At 41.3% G+C, this 25,748-nt stretch overlaps 1 protein-coding gene and 1 long non-coding RNA gene across 4 annotated transcripts in view; one reads left to right on the top strand and one right to left on the bottom strand.

Annotated features, from left to right (window-relative positions):
* LOC310743323 overlaps positions 1–25,748 on the top strand; it is a 183,655-nt gene that overhangs the window by 18,227 nt on the left and 139,680 nt on the right. The window lies entirely within an intron of this gene.
* Positions 462–14,645, bottom strand: LUM (lumican). The gene is made up of 3 exons (XM_083573482.1): positions 14,175–14,645; positions 9,197–10,111; positions 462–1,544 (listed from the first exon to the last, which is right to left on the bottom strand). Exons 2-3 carry the CDS (start codon positions 10,089–10,091, stop codon positions 1,390–1,392), a joined length of 1,050 nt encoding a protein of 349 aa, XP_083429608.1. The 5' UTR covers positions 10,092–10,111; positions 14,175–14,645; the 3' UTR covers positions 462–1,389.

Genomic DNA, 25,748 nt, shown 5'->3' on the forward strand with positions numbered 1-25,748 from the left:
CTTAGGTTATCTAACATCACACTTGAGACCACTTCCACCACTTCAGTCAAGGAAGCTATTGGGATGCTAGGGCAGTCTCTGCAGCTAGGACCTTCTTATCGTTTCTGCCATTGTTTCTGGTCTCCAGTCCAGTAAAACTTGTATAATAAAATGAATTTGTCATTGGAGTTGATTCAGAATTTCCTGCTTCTAGTGCTGCAATAAAATACGTTTCTGACATACAGTGTGGCTAGTCTAAATCCTCCATGCAGAACTTGTGTAGCTACATTTGAAAGTATTAGCTGCAATCCTGCACATATTTGCATATGCTTATGTCCCACTGATTTCCTGGGAGTTCTATGAAGGTTATTATGAGAGTATCCTCTTATCCATAATTCAGCTCATTGGAATTAGCTACAAGGCACATGGTAGATAAGTTTGTTTTGTTTTGTTTTTATAAAAAAACTTTTAAAACTATGAAATACATAAAACAATTTATTTGATGGAGTTGTAGTCTTACAATAATTCAGCAAAATATAAAATAGTGTATTTTTTTGGTTTGTTTTCATCTGCACTTACTGTTTTCTAAAAATGTAAACATACATTGACAATAATTTGCACTCAGTATTTTTATTTGCTATGTTTTATTTCTACAATCATGTTAAATGTAGCATGCAAATAACTGAATAACAATAATGGTGTACATGTTTGACTGTAAAGTAACAATTCCATTTTAAAGATTTAAACAAACCACACCAAAACATTTTTTGCTGATTAAATATAAAATGCGTTAACAAAATAAAAACCTGGAAAATGTTGCTTTTTTTCAATTCTTTGCATAAATCATAGTTAACTGGGGTTTTAAAATATATTTTTGTATGTGTTATCAATTTATATAGCTATAATGATTTATTGCTTTCCTGTGTAATATAATCACAACAAGAAAACAAATCAAAGGAATAAAAGTGGATGAGAACCTTTGATTTGAATATAGGAAAATAATGTACATATATTGGTCCAGCCCTAAAGTACTAAATACTCTATCTAGATCAGAATATGCCTGACTTCTGCAAACCTGAGTTAGGACTGCACACCTGAGTAGGACTGCACACAAGGAGTGGTGTGTGTTTATCATGCATGTACAGTGCTTTTTAAAAATATCCTTTTGAAACTCAGGCTGTACTTGTCTAGAAAAGAAACATGAAAACAATTTTGTCCACAATCTATGGGGACTTCCTAGCTTTACAAAACTTTGACCTCACAGATTTTCTAGAACAGAAGCATTCTTTTTAAAGGTGGCCATGCTGCTTGTTAACAAACACAATTGACATTCTGCAATACGGCATTCTAGCTTTAAAGTGTGGTAAATTACGAAAATGGAGATGGCCACTGAATGAAGTAATGCACAAATCACTCCACGGTGATATCAGCAGCCATTCGGAGACAGCTGTACATTTCTTGAGGAAGATCAGATCTTGTGAGATTATTTGCATCCAAACGCAGATGTCTGACCCTTGAGTAGGCTAGCGCACCAACAACTTTGCAAAAGCTGCTCACTGGAAATTCTGTAATATCAAAGGCACATTATTAGTAACAGAATCATATATAGTGGCCCCTTGGTTTAAGAACAGCTTAGTTTATGAACAACTTGGATTAAGAATGCTGCAAACTTGGAAGTAGGTATTTTGGTTTGTGAACTTTGCATTGGAAGCAGAACATGTTCTACTTCCTGTTGAGTGTGTTCCATTTGTAAATTGAGTCCCCCACTGCTATGGGAAAGCACGCCTTGGTTTAAGAATGCTTTGGATTAAGAATGGACTTTCGGAACGGATTAAGTTCCTAAACCAAGGTACTACTGTATTCCCCAAGTGGTATTCCCTGGAATGTACCAGTATTTTGTATATTGAAACATATATTGGCTATTGGATTTGTCTTCTTTGCAATAACATCATGATTGTGGCATGTGATCATCTCATGAGTCATAGACAAAGGGATCCATGTCTGTGTTCTTAGATTCATAGCTAATTATAAAAATAAATGAATTAACATCTGATATTGTATTATTTTAAGATATTTTCTCTACAACACATGAGACTTATGCAATTCCTCCCCCTGCTGCATTAAATTATAATTACTATCAGCAACTCAGTATCTCCTGAAATTCTTGGAATTAGTGAAGTTTGCTAACAAATATTTCAAACTGAGTGTTAGTGTATTTCATTTTGTAGATAAATTGGAAGGGGTAGCAAAGTTATTAAATGAAGATAATTATTGCAAAAGATTGTGGAAACAAACTGGTGATTAACAAATTTTGGCAATCAGAACAAGTTTTTTTTTAATTATTACAATTTTAGGATTCTAAAATTGGTCTCCTTATAACAATTGTAAATGAAAGATTTGCACTAGATTTGAGATAAAGAGACGGGTAAATTTATAGAGTAGATTTTGTAATTTTAAACTCGAGACCTCATTTGTGGTCTATTGTGGTCTGGAAGGTTCCCCTCAATCTTGTATGGGGTAGATTAAAGAAGTGCTCCTTTAGGGGGAGATTTGCTCAATTGAGACTGAAGGTCTCATCAGAGTTTTAACTGGCTGGTAATAGTAACTGTAACTAATACTTCCACTCATAAATTTGGTTTTATCTTTGCATTCTTTGGCAGTTTTTATTTGTATTGTTTTATTGTTTTCTGGGTTGTTTTGTTTTTTGTTTTTATTGTTTTAAGGTTTTATTGTTTTAGGCTGCGAAAGAATAACATTAATTGCCATCAATGGAGGCTACTATGAGGCTTGGGATTGCTACCATGGAGGGGCGAGGGAGGTATGGCGGTGGGGGCAGATGTTATAGGCGAAGGGGATCGAGATATGGATATGCTCGTACCCCTTCCAATCTGCGCCTCATCCCGAGGGACGAGGGCAGGGCGAGCAAGGATTACTCACCTCCGTCACTGGTGCTGTACAATGCCAGGTCTATAGGCAACAAAACCGCCACCCTGCGAGATTTCTTTATCTCGCAGGGGGTCGACCTGGCTTGTGTGACGGAGACCTGGATGCGCGAAGGGGCAACAGTTACCTTACGAGAGATGGCGCCCCCGGGTTTCTCCGTCCTCCACCAGTCACGGACTGTGGGCCGGGGGGGGGAGGGGTGGCATTATTAATCCGGGAAGATTGTCCTTTCAGGGCTCTACCATCACCATCGATCCCCGGCATTGAATGTGTTGGCCTAGTGTGGGGCTCCGAGGAGAGCTTGGCTGTCTGGCTGGTGTACCGGCCACCTAGCGCACCAGCAGCCACCCTGTCAGGCCTATTGGAGGCGGTGGCCGGCTGGGCCTTGGAGTTCCCTAACCTATTGGTATTGGGGGACTTCAACATCCATGCTGATGCCACTCCCTCCTCACAGGCTCTGGACCTGGTGTCTTCCATGGCGACACTAGGGCTCTCCCAGTTTGTTTCGGGCCCCACACATCAAGCAGGCCACACGCTGGATTTGATCTTTGGTGTAGGTATAGATGTGATCATGTCTCCTTCGATGAAGGTGCCATGGTCTGATCACTACGCTCTGAAAGCCAGGATTGACTTTCCACCCCCACCCTGCTTAGGTGCCGAGCCGATTTGGGCTCGCCCGCAGAGGCTGATGGACCCTGATAGATTCCGCCAAGCCTTGCGGGACCTTGCTCCCCCTGGCGACTCATTGACTGAGCTTGTTGAGGGCTGGAATATCCAGCTCCTGGCAGCCATCGATGAGATCGCACCGAAGCGCCCTCTGTGACCCCGCAGAAACCAGGCTCCCTGGTTTACCGAGGAGCTCCGGAAAATGAAGCAGGACCTCAGACGGCTAGAGCGAGTATGGTGGGGTGCCCGTGACGGAGCCTCAAGAACATTTTATAGGGCTTTTATGAAAACCTTTATAGGGCTTTTATGAAAACTGGATCCATTCCAGTCCGGCTTCCGCGCTGGTCATGGGACCGAGACAGCTCTGGTTGCCCTAACAGATGATCTTCGTAGACAGCTGGATCGAGGCGGGTCGGGGCTCCTGATTCTTCTAGATCTGTCAGCAGCTTTCGACATGGTCGATCACGAACTTCTGGACCACCGCCTTGCCGACGTGGGGATCCAGGGCACAGTCCTTCAATGGCTGTGCTCGTTTCTCTCTGGTCGGGGACAGAGGGTGGCGCTTGGGGGGGAATTGTCATCGCGCCACTCCTTGGTGTGTGGAGTACCTCAGGGTGCGATACTCTCCCCGATGCTTTTCAACATCTTTATGCGCCCCCTCGCCCAGCTTGTCCGGAGTTTTGGGCTGGGTTGCCATCAGTATGCCGATGACACCCAACTCTATCTGTTGATGGATGGCCATCCTGACTCGGCCCCAGACACACTGACCAGATGTCTGGAAGCTGTGGCTGGATGGTTACGTGGGAGTTGGTTGAAGCTAAATCCTTCGAAGACAGAGGTCCTGTGGCTGGGACGGGACGATATGGGATTGGGGGGGCAACTCCCATCTCTTGCGGGGGCGCAGTTAGTGCCAGCACCGTCCGTTAAGAGTTTGGGTGTAATCTTCGACACCTCCCTTTCCATGGAGGCGCAGATTGCATCTATAACAAAGGCGGCATTTTTCCATCTCCGCCAAGCTAAGCAGTTGGCTCCTTACCTCTCTTGCCCTGACCTAGCCACTGTGATCCACGCGACGGTCACCTCCAGACTGGATTATTGTAACTCGCTCTACGTGGGGCTGCCCTTAAGACAGACCCAGAAACTCCAGCGGGTGCAGAATGCTGCAGCGAGACTCCTTACGGGGTCTTCGCTGCGAGATCACATTCACCCGGTGCTATATCAGCTGCACTGGCTCCCGGTGGAGTACAGGATCAGGTTTAAGGTGCTGGTTTTAACCTTTAAAGCCCTATACGGCCTAGGACCCTCGTACCTATGGGACCGCCTCTCCTGGTATGCCCCACAGAGAAACTTACGGTCTTCAAATAAAAACATCTTGAAGGTCCCAGGCCACAGAGAAGTTAGGCTGGCCTCAACTAGAGCCAGGGCTTTTTCGGCTGTGGCTCCGACCTGGTGGAACACTCTGTCACAAGAGACTAGGGCCCTGCGGGACTTGACATCTTTCCGCAGGGCCTGCAAGACAGAGCTGTTCCGCCAGGCCTTTGGCCAGGGCACAGCCTGACTCCCTCCCTCGGCAATCTTCGCGGAGCTCTGGCCCAATGGTGGCCAGTGGCTTGAATTTAATTAATTTTATAATGAATGATTTTAGAGTGTTGTTTGTGTTGTACTTTTGTACTGTTTTATTGTTGTTAGCCGCCCTGAGCCCGGCTTCGGCTGGGGAGGGCGGGATATAAATAAAATTTATTATTATTATTATTATTATTATTACTAGTTAAATTTCCATTGCCACTGAGGCCAAACTAGACTTGATGTAGTAGTGGTTGGTGGGGCTGCACAGGTGGGGACTGTGTTGGTTGAGCTCTTGACTTCCCCCTGCCATGCATCACTGGGCCTGCACCATGCTGAGCTCCCAGCTGCCTTGCCCCCACCCTCCACTGCCCTAGCAACCAGCAGTGATGCAAATCATTGGGAAACCAGGAGAACAATGCAACCCCATGTGCAAAGTCCCATCAAGTGCTACTGGTTTGATGACAAATGCAGGTCTGTTAACCCAGGTGGCTGCAGCAGAAGCACACTGTGATTTGGAGGGGAGAAGTAGAGGTAAAGCTGAGGTTTTTACTTTCTCAGCAGTTGTTTTGCCACTACAAAACCGATTAAGGGCTGATTAATCTGATGAAGCATACCAAAATCAGATAAAATATACCAAAATACAAATTACAGACATTTTAAAGAAGAATGGCATGAAGCAACTGAAAGCATTCAAAGTAAGGCTAATCCAATCATATATTACTGTCCTGCAATGAGAACATCAGTCTGCTCGTAAAATGTGGGGAAATGTTTGAGTAGGAACATTTTTTATTATTCTTATTTGACTGCAAGATGCAGATTGATGTGATACCTTTGCTTGATCTCACTGGAAACACCTGGAGATTTCAAAATGACGACCTGTTGATGTATGGATGCATGAATATGAAAAGAACTTTCTATACAATCAACCATGGGTTGCCTTGCTGGGATGGAACAGATGGGAGACCATTTTGCAGTGACACAAGTCCTCTCTTGTCTGTAGGTCTCGGAGGGTAGTGCTTTGAGGACTTGTGTTCTCATTGACTGAGGTTCCACAGGGTTCAGTTTCATCCCCTTTGCATTTCAGAATCTTCATGAAACCACTGGGAGAGACTATCTGGGGATGGGTTTTCATCAGTAGGCCAATAACTTCTTTCAGTTGTATTCTGGTGTAAAGGTTCTTACAAGGTACTCCAAAACACTGGTTATGTGGAGCTAGGGCATCTTTTCTCTCTATGTCCTGGAGCAGCAGAAGACATTGTTCTTTAAACAAGTTTTTGATTCTGTTGCTGCTTAACTTACTTTATTGATTGATCATTTTGGCTCTTTGATGCTGTTTTTAGTCTACTGTGTTTTTGAGATTACAGTATTGTGATTTTATGTTTTTTATATGTATTGTAAGCTGCTTTGAGCAACTCCTTTTTGGGATACACATTTTGTATAAATAGGAATGAATAAAGCATCTGCTTTATCAGGAGCTCTTTAAAAGTGTGTCAAATATCTATCATCTAATACATTTTATATATATCAAGCACTGTACTAATAATCATGGTCAAGCTGCTAGATTTAAGCTGTCAGGCCAGCGTTCATAGTGGCCATGTGCAAATTTAGCAGAGTTAACAGTTACTAAGAACTGAACACTGGCTGAAACTGGTTCCTGGTTTGGTGTTGTAGTCTAGACAAGCAGAAGACTACTGCTTAACTTTTATTCACCCAATAACCAAGAGGTTGTATAAGTTTAGTGTTTATACATTACCTTGGGTACCCATGGGCGCACATTGTTTTTCAGAATCTTCTAGTCACCCTTTCCCAACTTATTCTGAAAACTAATAGCCACAAAAGAAGAAGACCAATAGTGGCTGCTTGTTCTTTACTGCCTTGCCTCTTTCCAAGTCTTCTTTTTTGCTTTTGCCAGATTGCTTCCCTTTTATTTTATTTTTACTTATTGCTCCATCAAAGAAATTTCAGTGAAGCTCATCTATAGTAGACATGTTCCTTGTGTTGATTTTTTCAAAACAAAATTTAACACCTCTTCACCCCATGCTTGTTTGATCATGCCATTAAGAATACTTTCACTGGAATAAGGATGGAAAGTGTTAGTGGCCCATTCTGTGTTATTTGAGTCCACTGGCAAGTCTTGCATGAGTTCTCATGCATCTGTTGAATACTACAATGCTCCCTTTAGGTAGTTATAGCTTTTTATTTATTACTAGTAGCAGCAATAGCAGCATTACAATGACACGTTTCTTGTATATTAATGGACTTCTTTTCATATAATTTTCACCTAGCGTTTTCTTTTTAGGCCTATTTCTGGAGTCATCACTTAGCATCCTATTCATTAGATGGGTTTTGGGGTTTTTTTGTGCAAATTCAGATCATAAATGGGTGATAGCCAACATTAGTCATAAAACAGACCAATTGAAATCAGTGGGCTTAGTGTGAGTATGACTAATGTTGGATATCACTCAATATCATTAATTGATTTTCCCATGTCTTATGCACGGTCTACTCTAGACCAAAGTAACTAGTACTTATTGGGACTGGGTACAGCCTCCTAGCCACCTCATGACCTCAATCCATGGGTTCTGAATCAAGGAGACCCACACTGGGCTAAAATGGGGACCATCTGCCTAGCCCTGGATCTGGTCCCAAAGTAGTTTGGAGGGGAGCCTTATGTTTAATTTGGGGTGGGTTTTGGTGTGTGTGTGTGTGTTTTAAGCCCTAATTACGGTACCTGTAAACATACAGCCAGAAGGGCGGGTTGTTCTCTTTCCTCCCCTCCCAACAAATAGCAGGGGGTAAATTCTGTGGGTATTCCTCTGCAGGCAGCTTCTTTGGAGCCCCATTGAAATTAATAGGAGAGCAAGCTGGTGCTCAAATGAACCCTAATTAGAGATGGGATTGTGCAAACAATTTTCTAAATGAACTATGCCTACTTATGTTGCAGTAGAATGGATTTATGGTTTTCATAGATAGATAGATAGATAGATAGATAGATAGATAGATAGATATGTTGAAGTATATCACAATTAGAAAAGAAAGCCAAAGGGGGCTACTAATCAAAACACCAGGTTTGCTTTGAAAGCAATGCTTCCCACGAGAGATGGTAAGGACAAGTTCATGCCACATTATGAATTGAATACAGGTTATAAAGACCACCTGCTTTCTCCATCTAGTGCATGTATTATCACCATACAGTATTGTTTAGGAGAGCCAGAACTACTTTTCTGAAAGAAGAAAAACACCATTTTTGTCACCAGGTCTGTTGTTTTCCAATGTGCCACCTTCAGGCAGGTTTCATTCATCTCCTCCAGCACTTTGCTAGGTGAGACAGAATAAATGAAACTCCTGTTTGTGATGATTATTTGTTTACCAGTGAATAGATTTTTTATGAAGGGAATGTCAGATCCCACAGATCTTAATTCTAATTCTTTATATTATTATTCATATATTTATAGTACACTATTCTCAATTATTTTGATACTGGTTTTGTTGGTTACAAGTTGGCATCCCAATGTGCATGTCTTGTATAATTTTTGACATCATAAAATACACAAAGTGCTGTATTTTAGCAGAACTATATTCAGGCAAGAAGGTTGGTTCTTCACTTCTGTGGAAATATAGCAGGGCTGGCCCACTATGAGGTAGTGGCTTCTGCTAAGTTCTCACTAGTTCTTGCCAAAATATCATGAGATCTTGTGAGATCTTGTGTGCTCTGCAAGATCTCACTGGAACCCATCCTCACGGCTGCTTTGTGGGCACTAGCATGCAACTCAGGTAAGGGAAAGTTTGGCAAAGATGGTGGAACCTTCCCATTTCTCCTCAGGTGGCAGAATGGGACGGGCCAGCCCTGACCCTATAGTTATCCCTGTGAGGAAACCAATGTATGAATGCATCCTGGCAATAATATCACTCCCTGTAAGGAGTACTAAGCAGTGCAGGCAGGAGGGAGTTCCATAGGTCAAACTTAAGGACACACATGTTATTTAGCTAACATTTCATTGTATCACCTTTACCTTTTCTCAAAAAGGGAAACATTACTCACTGTTTATCTGATTGACTTGGAGGTAGTAGTTTTCGAGATGCTCATTTACTGTTGGAATGCTCTTCAGCTGATTATAGGAGAGATCCAGCTCAACAAGGGTAGATATATTGAAAGCATTGCCTGGTATTCCAGAATCTGTCAACTTATTGTGAGATAGACGTAAATACTGAAGATCTTTAAAACCCTGGAAATACTGATCAGGAATGTTGGAAATCTGATTATTGTCAAAATATAGCATCATTAAATTAGGGGGCAGTCCCAAAGGCAGTTTAGTAATCTTATTAAAGCTCAAGTCAAGATACAAAAGTGCATTTAGGCCTTTAAAAACTCCAGAAAGTGTATCTTCAGACAGTTGGTTGTGCTGTAGGTGAATGACAGTCAGATTCACTAGTCCTTCAAATGTGTTGGGATTGATTTTTGAAATCTTGTTGTGAGTGAGTTGCACGTCATCCAGAGTATTGGGAAGTGGTCCAACAGCTTCAGTTAAATTGTTGTTATTAATATGAAGTTTTTTCAAACTCTTTAGCTTGGAGAAGACTTTGCCTTTTATTTTTGAATTTTCCAGGTGGTTATGATCTAGGATTAGCCACTCCAGGTCTGTTACATTATCAAAAGCTTTCTCATCTATGCCTTCGATCATATTATGGCGGAGATACAGGTATTTAATTCCAGGAGGAATAATTGGGAGACTCTTCAGTTTAAGATTGTCACAATACATGGCTGATGGATAGCTTATAGGGCAAGTACATTCTGGTGCACAGACTGCTGTTGAGTGATCAAACATTGAAACAGCATAACCATAATCAGGCTGTGAAGCATAAAACCCATCATAATCATATTGACAGAAGATGCCACTAATCAAGAAAAGGAAGAAAGGAAGAGAATTCAGATGCATCTTTGCAGTGTGTGTTGTTCCTGTTGAGGGAGAGAAAATGCATAAAGTTACTTGACTGGTGATTACAAGGAATCATATCAAAATAATAAAAACAGAAGTTCATTTTTCTATGAAGGGATGTATGGAAAATGAACTGACTGTATGAAAGTATAGTGAAATTTGGTGCATTGTTAATAATTATGATCGCTAGAGAAATTAATATAGCTGAGAATATCTGTGTTCATATTCCAGTCAGGGATTGAGCCAGTTGGGATACTTTGGGCCTGTCATTCTTCCAATGTTACATACCTGTCCATGTGAAGATAAAATGGGATCACCCATGTATGATGACCATGGTGCAAAGTGGAATACAATGTCATACATTATTTGTTACATGAACTTCTTAATATATGTCCAACATCCTACATAGATATCACTTTCACATAACCATCATGTGCTAGACCATTTTCTTGCCTCAGTAATGGACTGGATGAGAGCCAGTAAACTGAAGCTCAATCCAGATAAGACTGAGGCACTGTGAGTAAGTGGTTTCCTAGATTGTATTGGTAGGAGGTTGCCTGTTCTTGATGGAATAACATTCCCTTTGAAGGAGCAGGTATGCAGCTTGCAGGTACTTCTGGATCCTTGAGGCTCAGGTGGCTTCAGTGATACAGAGTACCTTCCATCAGCTTTGGCTAGGGCCCAGCTATGCCTCTATCTGGACAGGGATAGCCCAACTTCTGTCTATGCTCTGGTAATATCTAGATTAGATTGCTGCAACACATTGTATGTGGGGCTGCCTCTGAAGATGGAAACTTCAACTGGTGCAGAAATTAGCGGATAAGTTGCTAACCGGGGCAAGAAGGTTAGAGCATATAAAGGCAATCCTGGCCCTACTGCACTGGCTGCCAATTAGTTTATGGGCCCAATTTAAAGTTCTGGTTTTGGTCAGAAAGCCTTAAACAGCTTAGGACTGCAATACCTCAAGGACTGCCTCTCTCAATATGAACTGACCTGGACCTTGTGATCATCATCTGAGGCCCTTCTTCGTGTCTCCTCCACAAGAGGTCCGGAGGATGGCAACATGAGAACAGGCCTTTTCTGTGGTGGCCCCTCATTTAGGGAATGCTCTCTCCAGGGAGACTTTGTTACATATATCTAGGCGCCAGGCAAATTGGCTAATTAAACAATCTATTGTCTTTTAAACTCTGTGGGGCAGGTGTTGCTGTTTTTGTTTGTTACTATGGTGGGTATTGGGACATGGGTGGCACTGTGGGTTAAACCACAGAGCCTAGGACTTGCCAATCAGAAGGTCGGCGGTTCGAATCCCTGTGACAGGGTGAGCTCCCGTTGCTCGGTCCCTGCTCCTGCCAACCTAGCAGTTCGAAAGCATGTCCAAGTGCAAGTAGATAAATAGGTACCGCTCCAGCGGGAAGGTAAACGGCCTTTCCCTGCGCAGCTCTGGTTCTCCAGAAGCGGCTTAGTCATGCTGGCCACATGACCTGGAAGCTGTACTCGGCCAATAAAGCGAGATGAGCACCGCAACCCCAGAGTCGGTCACGACTGGACCTAATGGTCAGGGGTCCCTTTACCTTTACCTTATGGTGGGTATTTATGTGCTTTTAGATTGCAGACTTCCCTGTAATCCTTGCACGAAGGGTGTTACACAAATTTAATAAATAATATGTTATGAACACACACTTTGGCATGCATTCATGTTGTTGGATCAGACTTTATTGGGGGTGTGCATGTATATTTGTAATATTTGTAATAATTTCACTAGGAAATCAGAAAACATTAGGAAATGGATGGATAATGCATATTGGAAATAGCAAGTCTTATTGTATTTTTGTTTAACATGTTTCATTTGAATATGCTGGTTAACACATGCACTAAAGCACGTTCACATACTGGATGGAACATGTGTCTTTCATGTAGTTCCTTATTTGTTACATTTTAGGTTATTATAAATATATTTGACTTCAGACTTTTCCCAAAGCAAGAGTTCATTGTAGTAAACGTTCCTATTGTTTCATAACATACACCTTTTTAGGATACCTCCACAAAGTGGGATACTTTATTTGGGTTTGATGAGGATAGGCTACTTGAGCATTTCAGCTGTTTACCTTTGAAATTCCACAAGTAACAATTGCATCTCAAAACTTGGGAACACACTTCAGCCTGACTGTCAGTAGTATTCCAGTCATTAGTGCAGGGAAAATGTGGCAAAACGTATCTGCACAACCTCAGAGTGGAATCAACTGAAAACTTTTATGTGGTCAATTGTCAACTTAGTACTCATAGGAGCTTCTGTAAGTCCATACTGTTCTCAATGAACAAGAGTTTGTTTTGGTAGGGGTAGCCTTGGCAGAGGCATACAGGATAGGTTGACATAGAAGTGAGATAGAAATTTGGGGAAATTTAGCAGAATGAGTAGCACAGAAATTTAGGAAATCAATAAATAAATGCTGCCCAGAATATGGTCTGAAGGCAAATGAGGCCATCATCACCTTGCTGTAACTAAGCAAGTCTGGGTCTGGTCAGTGTCTGGAAGGGGGGATCATCTGGGAACCTCATGTATGCCCCTTGGGTTCTGTGATGGAAGAAAGGCAGGATATAAATGTAAGAAAAGGAATAAATGCCTCCATGGAAGCTAATCTTTACAGTGCAGCTGCCACAGCTGCATTAGATTTGGACAGCCATAAGCAAATTTCATGTTCTCATGTTACAAGTGCATATTCTTTTGCCACTTGATTTTTTTGCCCTGGATAAATATGCCTGCAACATCTTAATGGAATGGCTGGATCGTTTGTGTGCTGCACATGAAAATTAAAATTTAAAAACCTATTGCTTGTACTAATTACTTGTGCAGCAAAAGCTTTTTTTGCCCTAGGCAGTGATCATTCTGAAACACTCCTCTCCATCCCAGAAAAATTTTAAAATATTGCCCTTGAGACCATAACATATAAATGCACCTTATTATTTAGCTGTAGCAATTTATTTTTAAAATAAAACATTTCTTAGTAGATCTCTGAGAGAACTAATAGTTGGATGTACAGAAAATGTTGGGCCTTGGTATGTATTTATGAAATATAATTTATTTATTCAGTGAATCCTTGCAAATTAGAGGTAATTAGGACCTTGGAAGTTTTGACAAGATAGAATTTGGGAAATGAAAGACATATGGATGAGATGGTTGAGCTTCCATTGGAGATACTGGAAAATTTTCATTGATTTTAGTGAAGTTAGACAAATACTCAAACAAAAGGTTTTATATTTTAACTCCTAACCAATATATTTAAAAGATCTAGGATGGCATAGTATGTGGATGACTCAAGATTTCTCTTTAAAATTTGACTGACAGTTCATCACTGTGCTTTGTAGTCCTAAGTATTACCATTTCACATGTGTGTGAATCAAGAATTGGGTCATTAGTAAACTGGTACTTTATGAACACTTCTCTGACACATATATTTGAAAATCTTCTAAAAATCTCCTTAAAATTTCTGTTGCAAGCATTACTTTGACATTTGGTATCTTCTTCCATGAAAAAAAAGAAGCCTATTACTTTGCAGTAAGCAAGCAAATTACTTGTGTGCTAGTTTTAAAAGTTTCATTATGAAGACTCCAGAACATTTCCATGAAACAGGGAAACTAAACTGTAAACTGCTGCACACAAAACTCTCCAGCATATAATATTTTGTATAGTCTTCTTTCATGCATCATAATATTCCAATTATAGTGGAGTCAAATTAAGCATATTGATTTAAATTTTAACTCCATTTAAAAATTAAATTTATTTAATTTTGTTAACATAGTAATCAGTAGTTGGATATATAGAAATTTTTGTTTGCTAGGATTTAACCCCCTCTCAAAGGCTTGGTCATTTGTACTGAATGTCCCTTCTCGTAGAAGCCAACATGTTCTACAAGGGAGTACAACAATAACCCACAAAACATGTGGAGCATTTAAAAACAAACTGTGAAGGCAACTGCACAAAAGCAACTGTATTCAGTTTGCAAATTGGCAAAGTTGTGGCATGTTCTCATTACTGCTTCCTTCAGCTGTTTGATTGTTAGTGTTAAAGCATGCGAGAGCACTTACCTTTCTGACTTGAAGCTGCTTGCTTTAATTCCCACAGCAGATTCAGTAAGGGACTGGATCAACCAATATATGCTATAAACAGTGTCAGAAGGTAACTGGCTGCCAGATCCTCTGAGATACAAGGGCTTGGGGGGAAAAATCCTAGTCACGCTGTTGTCTGAGGCTATGTCATCATGGGATTCTGGTGGTGCGGTATGTAAAACTGCTGCTGTCTAATCAAGTGCAGGTGGACACTGAATTGTAAAGGACAACCCATCTGTTCTCCCTGTGGAACAGGATGGAGATAACCCCTTTAAGGAACCTGAAAAAGTTCAAGCTGACTACCACAGCATGAACAACAGAATTATAAAAGGGGGGAAACCAATTTTAAATAATGCTCAAATTGCAAACAGACATTGCATTTTCCCTAGCTCATTTTATAGCCTTCAGCAAAATCTAACAAATAACTCTCAAACCTCAGTGTAGCCACAGTTCTTAAGCCAAATGACTCGTTCCTTTTTTCTTGTTTTTCTTTCTGCTAAGTTATGCACAGTACATAATGGTTCAATGAAAGCCTTAGCAGTGGAAAAAATATATAACCCCAAATGGTGAAACTACATGAGGTTTTTCCTTTACTGTACTGTAAAAAAAGTATTAGTAAAAGGGAAGATTGGATATGATGGGTCTGGTTAAATATACATCTAACCATAAACCATGTACATTTTATTTTATGGCTTAACCTAAATATTTATATAACAAAAACTCTCTGTATGTGTGTGTGTGTGTATAATGTTGAGGTAAAAATAAATGGTTGGCAGCTTCCTTAAAATTATACTAACATTTGTCCCTTTTAGGACTTAAAGACATTCAGAATCTGGAAGCAATCAACTGAGTGTTGTCTGTTTCTTATTTCATGGATACTGTTCAAGAATGCTTCCTAAAGCTTGGATGTGAATGCTATTGAAATAAGACACTGCCAAATATAATGCTATAAAAATAAGGAAAATAATTGGCAAAACTTTAAGTATTCTTTCTGGTTCCAATATATCCAGAAAATTCCCATCAAAGATCTCCATTTTGTCTGAGACACATTGCTCCTTTAAAAGAGCGATCTTTACACCAACTGGTTTGGTGAGGGACAAGGAAGACGGAGCAAAGCATGATTCTTTCAGACAATCTAGAACAAACTTATTATTGCATCAGATAATTTTTTTTTACAGATTGCAGGTACCATTGGTGTGGCAGATGTATACAATAAAATGCCTCTTCTTTGTGTATTAATAGCATAATAACTACATTTATCTTCATGGGCTCTCCCACTTTGATCTTATGCTAAGTTTACCTTGTCTGCATAGGGTGTTAGACAATCAATCACCCTAGGGCTGTCTCTAATGTTGGTCATACTTGGAGTAGACCTACTGAAATTAATAGACATTAGGTAGTCATGTCCATTAACTTCAGTGTGTCTACTTTGAGTATGACTAACATTGGAGGCAACCCATAGTATTTAGACTTGCATTTAGACTGTTGCTTTATATAAAGAGAAGATAATTTGAGAACAACAGTTCTTATAAATGTAGTGATCACTTAGTCTCTACTCCCGCCTGAATGCTGTATGGCTGCTTTATTGTATTTATAATGCAATAATGTTCAACTTATTCTAAAATAGTTGTGATTATTTTAACGTAGGTTAGCTGCCTTGAAGAAATGAAGAACAATAATGGTCTAATTCAATTTAAATAGATAAAAAACAGAAGCAAAAAGTGTGTGCAGCATATCAGCCAGCACATATCAGATCTCCAGGGCCTAGCCAATGAGAACTTTAATCACAAGCTTCTATCAGAAACTTTCTGACAGAACCGCAACAAACTGTTAGGTCTGCACACATCAAGCACCTGATCCTTTCCATTAGTTTGGGTGGACTTGGAATGAAGATACAAGTCAAAGCTATGGTGTGAAAAATTGCCATAAACCCAATTTTCTAGGGAATCTGCAGCAATACAGTAGTAACTCTACGTCGTTTCTGTGGACATGTCTATCACGAGTAGATAAGAGGGAAACTGGGCAACTCTAGCTTCAGTCCCAGCACCCATTGTTGACTAATGCAAGCCTTTCATCAGCTCACCATAAAGATGAGTTAAGGAGGTGCCTGTTTGGCCATCCTGCCCACCCCGGTTGCTTTTTGGAAGGGTGAAGCCAACAGAACCCAAGATAATGAGGAGGGCAGTAATATGAGGTAGCTTGGCTACATGCCCTACATCCAAAGGTGCCTCCAAGTACTTGCTGGTGGGTAAATGTTGCTATTTACCCACACTACATGACCACTAAAGTTGTGACAGAATAGCAGTTAGCCAAATTAAATAACACCATTTTCAACAATAAAGAGTAGGATCACATAAACAAAACAAAATGTTTTATTGGCCAATCATAGGGCACCAAAAATTCCCACTCAGCCCCCAAGTGAGGCACATAACCAATCCCATGACCATGATTTCCAGACCAGACATAGCAAATGCAGTGGGAATCTAAGCAGTAATGGTAGCTCTCCCACTGAGGAGGACTGGACTGTTGTGAAAAGAATTATTAGATACTTAAAGGGAACCATGGATTGTATACTTAAACTGCCAACAACTATCCAAAACTTCTAGGTTACACAGATGCTCTCTGCACCAGAGACAGAAAGGATTACAAATCAACAGGTAGATTTCTCTTTATGTTTGGAAATGGTCCTGTTTCCTGGGCCAGTTGTAAACACTGATCTGTAGTTTTGTCTTCCACAAAATCAGAATACATAGCTACAATTGAGGCATGTAGACAACTGGTCTGGATTGAGCAACTGACCAACTAACTATGGGCTTTAGGTTGTTTGGGGAGAAACCTGTCCAGTTTCTCCAGGCCCTCCAGCTCTTTTGGGACTACAATTTCCATTATCCCTAGCTAACAGGACCAGTGGCAAGGGATGATGGGAATTGTAGTCCCAAAACAGCTGGAGGGCCAAGTTTGGCCATGCCTGATTTAGGAGAACCAAAGCTGTTTGAAATTAGTATCTCAAAGTGGGATTTTATTTTTCCAAGAATCAAACACATTGGGGTAAAATACCACTATGTGTGTGAGGTAATACAAGATGGACTTGTTGAGTTGGCATATTGTCAAACCAAAGAGATGACAGCCAACATTATCATCAAGCCACTCCGAAGAGACTGTTGTGAGAACCTTCAAGCCAAGATTCTGGGTGGTTTATTAGTATTGCATGCAATTGTTTATATTTGCCTGCGAAGAGGTTTGTGGGAAATTCAGCGTCATATTAACCAGCATGCTCAGCTCTAGTTAATGCATGAAGGGGTTAAAACCACAGAGTAAGCTGTTTTACTGGACTCAGCTAGGTTGTGCCCCCTTACCTCTGGTGATGAACAGGTAGGAAATTTATTTGTTCACTTTCTTTCCTCTGTTTGTTCTCTTCCACCATGTGAACCAACCAGATAGGGCACCTCAACTTGATTGCTCCAAGCTCAGACCGAGTGTTACGAAACTTCTTACCATATTTTGTAACCCAATTTTTCTGCCCATGAATCTGTCCTTTGAAAGTCTGTAAATAACAAACATTTTTACTTACCAAACTGTAGAAAGCAAAAGTGCTACAAATGACTTAAAACAGGATATTTAAAAGGTCTATTAGCATATATTCTTATGCTTCACTTTGCTGCATGTTTTGTGTTTTAAAACCTCTGCTGGGGATCTTTCTTACTGCTGAGTATTCTGCCTCATGTTTGGATCTAGGAATCCAATGGATTCTTCTTCATTTAACCAATCATAAACCGACACAATCAACCAACTATCTTGAGTAAGTGTCCTGATCACACCTAGAACAATGAGAATGAGCAACTGGATTTTGGGTTTTTTATTGGCAAAGCACTTAATTGCATCAGCTTATAAAGTGCAAGTGATATACACAGCACTCCCCACTAACTACAGTTGTATCTTGGTTGCCGAACACCTTGGAACTCGTACGTATTGTCTCCTGAACAATCGAAAACCAGAAGTGAGTGTTCCACTTTTCAAACAATTTTCCGAAGCTGAACATCCGGCACAGCTTCTGATTGGCTACAGGACATTCCTGCAGCCAATCGGAAGCCATGCCTTTGTTTTCGAACGGTTCTGGGAGTTGAACAGACTCCTGGAATGCATTCTGTTCGAGAACCAAGGTACCTGGTTAGGCAACTTACCAGCAGACCTGTGCTCCATCTTCAACAGCTGGAGCAACACTTTGGCCCTGCCCACCTGCTTTCTTAAACCCCCTTGTCTAACATGGATTACACAAGCACCTGAAAGCTCATCAACAGCAGTTTCAGCTGCTCCCATCACCCCCTTGAGCATGGAGACAGTGGATTGGGGTGCTCAGAAAGGATCCCAAAGATACAACTCTCTCTGGGGGTGTTGCAGGCTCCTCAGCTGCCTCATAGAACCCCAGCAAATCATTGGTCCCTCCCCCTTGATTCTCTTCCTACCCACATGCTTCCTTTGCCCACACATCCTCCCACTATTTGGGCATCAAAAACACTTTTTTTGTATTGTTGCCATAAGGAAAAGAACTACATGCAACAGTATCTCCTTGGGTGAAGTCTTACCAAAGTCTTTATTCAAAATGGCATCTGACACTCAAAAAATGGAGAAGAGCACCACCCACTCCTCGTGATCCTTTCTGCTAATTTGGGCAATGATATCTTGAGTAGAGTCTGAACGTATAGAGAATAACTGCAGTGGGATAGGCATTCTAAAATAAATTATGTTATTGTTAATGAAGGATGAATGACTTGCTTTTAGGTGTCAGCTTTCCTATTAGTGGTCACTCACATGTAGCACTGGGTGATGGTAATGAGTCAGGGAGGGCAGGTACACTTAACCAGCTGCTACTGCTGAGCAGTGTTCGAAAAAGAGGATGCCTTCCATGTTGTGTTGGTTTCTTCCTCCTTCCCTTTTCATTTTGTCTAGCTCAACCGAATGCAGCATGACACCATCTGCCTCTATCTTCTTCCTCAGGACCTCCCCAGCATAGAAGAAAGGAGAAAGTGGGAGAGATGAATTATTTTCTCTTCTCTTCTTTACAATTTTAATAATAATAATAATAATAATAATAATAATAATAATAATAATAATAATGTATTATTTGTACCCCGCCCATCTGGCTGGGTTTCCCCAGCCACTCTGGGCGGCTTCCATAGAAACCAAAAATACACTAAAATATCACAGATTAAAAACTTCCCTGAACAGGGCTGCCTTAAGATGTCTTCTGAATGTCAGGTAGTTATTTATTGCTTTGACATCTGATGGGAGGGCGTTCCACAGGGCGGGCGCCACTACCGAGAAGGCCCTCTGCCTGGTTCCCTGTAGCTTTGCTTCTCGCAATGAGGGAACCGCGAGAAGGCCCTCGGCGCTGGACCTCAGCGTCCGGGCAGAACGATGGGGGTGGAGACGCTCCTTCAGGTATACTGGGCCGAGGCCGTTTAGGGCTTTAAAGGTCAACACCAGCACTTTGAATTGTGCTCAGAAACGTACTGGGAGCCAATGTAGGTCTTTCAAGACCGGTGTTATGTGGTCTCGGCAGCCGCCCCCACTCACCAGTCTAGCTGCCGCATTCTGGATTAGTTGTAGTTTCCGAGTCACCTTCAAAGGTAGCCCCACGTAGAGCGCATTGCAGTAGTCCAAGCGGGAGATAACCAGAGCATGCACCACTCTGGCGAGACAGTCCGCGGGCAGGTAGGGTCTCAGCCTGCGTACCAGGTGGAGTTGGTAGACAGCTGCCCTGGATACAGAATTGACCTGCGCCTCCATGGACAGCTGTGAGTCCAAAATGACTCCCAGGCTGCGCACCTGGTCCTTCAGGGGCACAGTTACCCTATTCAGGACCAGGGAGTCCTCCACACCAGCCCGCCCCCTGTCCCCCAAAAACAGTACTTCTGTCTTGTCAGGATTCAACTTCAATCCATTAGCCGCCATCCATCCTTCAACCGCCTCCAGGCACTCACACAGGACCTTCACCGCCTTCACTGGTTCTGATTTGAAAGAGAGGTAGAGCTGGGTATCATCTGCATATTGATGGACACCCAGTCCAAACCCCCTGATGATCTCTCCCAGCGGCTTCATATAGATGTTAAAAAGCATGGGAGAGAGGACGGAACCCTGAGGCACCCCACAAGTGAGGGTCCAGGGGTCTGAACTCTCATCCCCCACCACCACTTTCTGAACACGGCCCAGGAGGAAGGAGCGAAACCACTGTATGACAGTGCCCCCAGCTCCCAGCCCCTCAAGACGGTCCAGAAGGATGTTATGGTCAATTGTATCAAAGGCAGCTGAGAGATCCAGCAGAACTAGGAAACAACTCTCACCTTTGTCCCTAGCTCGCTGGAGATCATCAACCAGCGCGACCAAGGCAGTTTCAGTCCATGATGAGGCCTGAATCCCGATTGGAAGGGATCCAAATGGTTTTAGGGGAAGGAATGCACTTCTGTCTTCAAGTTTAGGCTACACATTTCCATTTCCTTGCTAAATCATTGAGAAATGAAAGATAAATCCTGGGATCGGATGTTGGGTTGCTTACTTGAATGAGCAAATAAAACATAGCTACAAAAAGCTTCAGTGTACTGTGTGAAATTTATCAGTTTATTCTAAATTGTTCTGCAGTCATTGGCATGCAGGTATTAGACCATCTTCTGCATCGGACTGTTTTCAAGGAGCGTCACTGCCAATTCGGAATGGTGTTAACTCCCCATCCTCTGTGATACCTCACATCATTTGCCTGTTCCCTAAACATATTGCAATCTTAAATACTGCTCATAACTCTTAACATTTAAAAAACTTTTTACCCATTTAGAACTTTAACATCATACTGAATCATATAAATGTTCCATGAAAAACAATCTGCCTCCAATCGTGCAAGGCATTCATTATTTTTAATGGGAATGTTCCCAGACTGTCATTTTGCTTGTCTGATAGCCACACTTTGCTTGCATTTCAAATGGAAAGTATTAGAGTACATAATATAAGTGTTAGAGAAGTTGTGGTACTCTTGGACATGTTTCTTATTCCTAAAAAGGAAATGGCAGCTTCGGAGATTTACAAAGTGGTACTCCTAGTACAACCTATTAACAGACCACAAGAGTATTAATCTGATCCCTGTATCTTTTTTATGGGAATTCAGAATTACTCATTGCATTGCTTCTTTCTTGAAAATGTCTAAAACTCCCTAATGTTATCCCATTCTTCCCTCTCTTTATTAATGTTTAATTTCACAGTGTTTACAGAAACAGGTTTTCTTATTCATTTGTTGAGAAAAATTGTGTGCAGAAAGCTTCAAAAGAGCAGGAAGAGAGATATATTTTGAATGTGAAAAGGGCAAAAAGATTAGGGGCGGATCCAGTTAATCCCAGATATGAGGGAAATCTGCACGCTTAGAGTTGCATATGCAGAAGAGGGCCTGGTGAGATCTGTGGCAGATTCAAATAGAGTGAAGCATCTGTCAGAGGTGAATTTACTGTATGTGAAACTATGGGTTGTGCCATGTGGTTCTTGGCTACATTAACTGTTTTTTACCAACAAAAAAAGGATCTGGATTTCAGTTGGCATATATTAGTTTGTCAAAAACCATTTAACCCTTATTTATTCATTATGAACAGTCACATAGAGAAAGTAAAAGATGCTTAGAAAATACAATTTCATATCTTCAACTTCAGAGAATAAAAGTGGTATAGGATAAATTGAAGCAATGGGGAGAGGCAGACATCTTATTTTTATCACACGATCAGTGCAGGAGGGCTTGTGTATAAGAGCAGTCTGTAAGTACCAGGGACATGGGTGGTGCTTTGGTCTACTGAGCCTCTTGAGATTGCCGATTGGAAGGTCGGTGGTTTGAATCTGCGTAATGGTGGTGAGCTCACATTGCTTTGGCTCAGCTTCTGCCAACCTAACAGTTTGAAAGCAAACCAGTGCAAGTAGATAAATAGGTACCACTGTGGCAGGAAGGTAAAAGGTGTTTCCACTCACTCTGGCTTCCGTCACGGTCCTTTGTTGCGCCAGAAGTGGTTTAGTCATGCTGACCACATGATCTGGAAAGCTGTCTGCAGACAAATGCTGGCTTCCTCGGCCTGAAGTGAGATGAGTGCCACACCCCATAGTCACCTTTGACTGGACTTAACCATCCAGGGGTCCTTTACCTCTACCTTTTTACCTGTGAGTATCAGAAGAATCTGTCGATGAGGCTTTTAGCTCATTTCTCATTTGGTTTTGAATCCTGCAACAATTTTGGAACAGTGTATTTCTCACTTATAAAATTAATGATTAAAGGACATTTCCTTCAAAATCTGATATGCAGGAAGAAGAGTTTTAGAAATAAATACTTGCATATACTGTACTTGCTTTTCACTAAAATCACTGACACTTAACAAAATAATTTTCCAAGTCACAGGCAAGATTTAGAAAATAATTTTTGTGATACAATTATCTAGGTATGATATATAGGTGTTTAATATGATTTAACCAGGTAGATCACATTCTAATTCCCAAACCAGTTTGATGACTCCAGAACTGGTGGATTTCCTTCAGAATACCCCTTCCCCAATATCCAGCACCTAGTTAGAACACAAGTCTTTGTTTAATTTGCCTGCTTTAGGGGAAACCCAGCCAGATGGGCAGGGTACTACTACTACTACTAAATTATTTATTATTTAGAAATGTAAATGTAAAGTATGCAAGTATAATGATCCATTTTATGGCCATCTACTCCCTTTAAGTTCTTCAATGTATTTCTTTTTGTCTCCTAGGTCCTATTACAGAACATTAAGAAAGTAAGGAAATTAAAATGCCCAATTTGCATGACAATGGCAGTCTGCTGTTTTACTCAGAGTAGACCCATTGAAATGGATAAACATGACTACATTAGGTCCACTAGTTTCAATGGTTGTACTCTGAGCAAAGGTTAGTTGCCTGCTTACCCTGTGCTGTTTTTCTCTTTTCACGTCTTAATATACATGTAAGGAATTGAAGGAGAAAAATGAGCCAGGTGTATCATTCAAATCATCCAAATTTGGATACACGTGAGCAGTATATTTCCTTTCTTCTGAAGGAACTCTCATTTTAAATGTTGGTGCATTTGGTGAAAACAGCAAGGTAGTGAATTAAAATTATCTGAAGTGTGAAACATCCAGGACTTCTTCCAATTCCGGCGGGTGGGGGGCGGGCACACATTTTGTGGTAACTGTACAATCATGAATGTATGAACGCGGAACATGATAATGTTCATTATTTTAAGACACATCTATCTATCCCATCGTTCATGGTGAATGCAAGAAAAACAACTGATCACTAGAGGCTGCTGGGACACAGTGTAAGCAGTTAACTGCCTGGCCTTCTTACAGGATAAGGGTGCCCAGAAGTAAGAGACAGAGGGAAGGGCTCTCCTCATCCAATGGCCTCATTTGTTTGTTTTATAGGGGCTGGAGCCCCTATACAATTCTAATGAGCAATACATTTTCCATAATATCCTAACTAGACTAAAGGATGTCGAGAGGCAAAATATTATGGCAGCTGTAAACAAAATTTGCTCGCCCATATTCTATGATTTAAATATCTTAGATAGCAGAGCCAATTACGTCACCAAATTAATAATTCCAGCCCAACGTAGGGCTTTTATGCTGGCCCGTTTGAATGTTTTTCCCTCAGCATTTGTCAGGGGAAGATATCAAAACATCCCTAGAAACAAGAGATTCTGCAGATGTTTTATGAATGTCCCGGACACGGTAGAGCACATTCTCTTTCAGTGCCCATTGTACAGTACGCTCCGTCAACGCGTGCTGTCCCCTCTTTTGGGTGGTTTGGAGCCCCAACAAGGTGAATGTGTGGGATTCTGCCTATCCGACGTTGACCAAAGGGTAACGGCGGGGGTAGCCGAGTTTTTGGTAGCAGTCCTCCAAGGAGCAGGTTAACAAGGAAAACCACTGATTTTATATGTATATATATATATATGTATGTAGCCAACTGCTGCCTTTCTGTATATATCTCAAGGCTTTTATATGTTACTTTTTCTTTTATCGTTTTATTTGTATAATGCCTAATAAAGGTTTGAATAAGTAAGTAAGTTTTATTATTGTTTCCATCTCTCTCTCTCTCTCTCTCTCTCTCTCTCTCTCTCTCTGTCTTACTCTTACACACACACACACACACACACACACACACACTTGGATATCCTCAGTTCTACCTTACCCATGGGACACGGGTGGCGCTGTGGGTTAAACCACAGAACCTAGGACTTGCTGATCAGAAGGTCGGCGGTTCGAATCCCCGTGATGGGGTGAGCTCCTGTTGCTCGGTCCTTGCTCCTGTCAACCTAGCAGTTCGAAAGCACATCAAAGTGCAAGTAGATAAATAGGTACTGCTCCAGCAGAAGGTAAACGGCGTTTCCGTACGCTGCTCTGGTTCGCCAGAAGCGGCTTAGTCATGCTGGCCACATGACCCGGAAGCTGTACACCGGCTCCCTCGGCCAATAAAGTGTGATGAGCACCACAAGCCCAGAGTCATCCATGACTGGACCTAATGGTCCGGGGTCCCTTTACCTTTAGCTTACCCATATCCCACCTGTTTCCCCAAAACTCCCAACTCTAAGCCTTACCTAGATTTCCATTCACCACTACTGTTCAGACCTTGTTACATTATTTTAACAGTTAAACATGCTTTGTGTCTATGTTTATATTTCTTTCTGTTTTCATCAACTTTTTCTGCTAACTCAAGATCTGATTGCATTTCTTCAACAAAATTGTTTTATTTTCCTTTCCTTTTAAAAAGCAGTTGCTAAATTTGCATGAATTACATTAGATTTTGACATGTTACTTTATATCAGTATACTCCAGGTAGGGACGCGGGTGGCACTTTGGTTTAAACCACTGAGCCTCTTGGGCTTGCCGATTGGAAGGTTGGCAATTCGAATCCCCGCAATGGGGTGAGCTCCCATTGCTTTGTCCCAGCTTCTGCCAATCTATCAGTTTGAAAGCACAGTGCAAGTAGATAAATAGGTACCGCTGCCTGTTTCTGTGCACTCTGGTACTCACCACGGTCCTCCATGTGCCATTAGTGGTTTAGTTATGCTGGCTACATGACCTGGAAAGCTGTCTGTGGACAAACACCAGCTCCCTTGGCATGAAAAGCAAGATGAGCATGCACCCCATAGTCATCTTTGACTGGATGTAACCTTCCAGGGGTCCTTTACCTTTAACTATTGTACTCCAGGTAGGAAGGGATCTGTCAACCCTCCATTTTTTCAAAATTATCTGAGAAAACCCTTTACCCCCTCAAAGATCTCAACTTTTTGCTGTTCCCACAGAACTACCAGGTGACTGTTCTGCTGTTCTCCCCCACACACCTTAATGCTTTTTTTAAAAAATAATAATAATCATAGTATTGTGGATTTGAATACTGCACCTAAATTACAACTGCAAACAAAAACAACCAATTTCCATAATGATATTAATTATTCTAGTGTAAAAAGTCAAAATTTCATTTGGTATAATAGAAACTGAAGAAATTTTGAGGAGTTAAGAGTTCATTTGTTAC

Source organism: Podarcis filfolensis, assembly GCF_964270895.1.
Source record: "Podarcis filfolensis genome assembly, chromosome: 10".
Classification (NCBI taxonomy): domain Eukaryota; kingdom Metazoa; phylum Chordata; class Lepidosauria; order Squamata; family Lacertidae; genus Podarcis; species Podarcis filfolensis.

What these genes read in the sequence shown, in the direction of transcription:
- LUM (XM_083573482.1), bottom strand. Translation starts at nt 10,091, where the DNA reads ATGCATCTGAATTCTCTTCCTTTCTTCCTTTTCTTGATTAGTGGCATC. An exon ending in CCAAGTCAATCAGATAAACA is followed by an intron (nt 1,545 to 9,196) that starts GTGAGTAATGTT and finishes TTGATATTACAG; the next exon opens with AATTTCCAGTGAGCAGCTTT.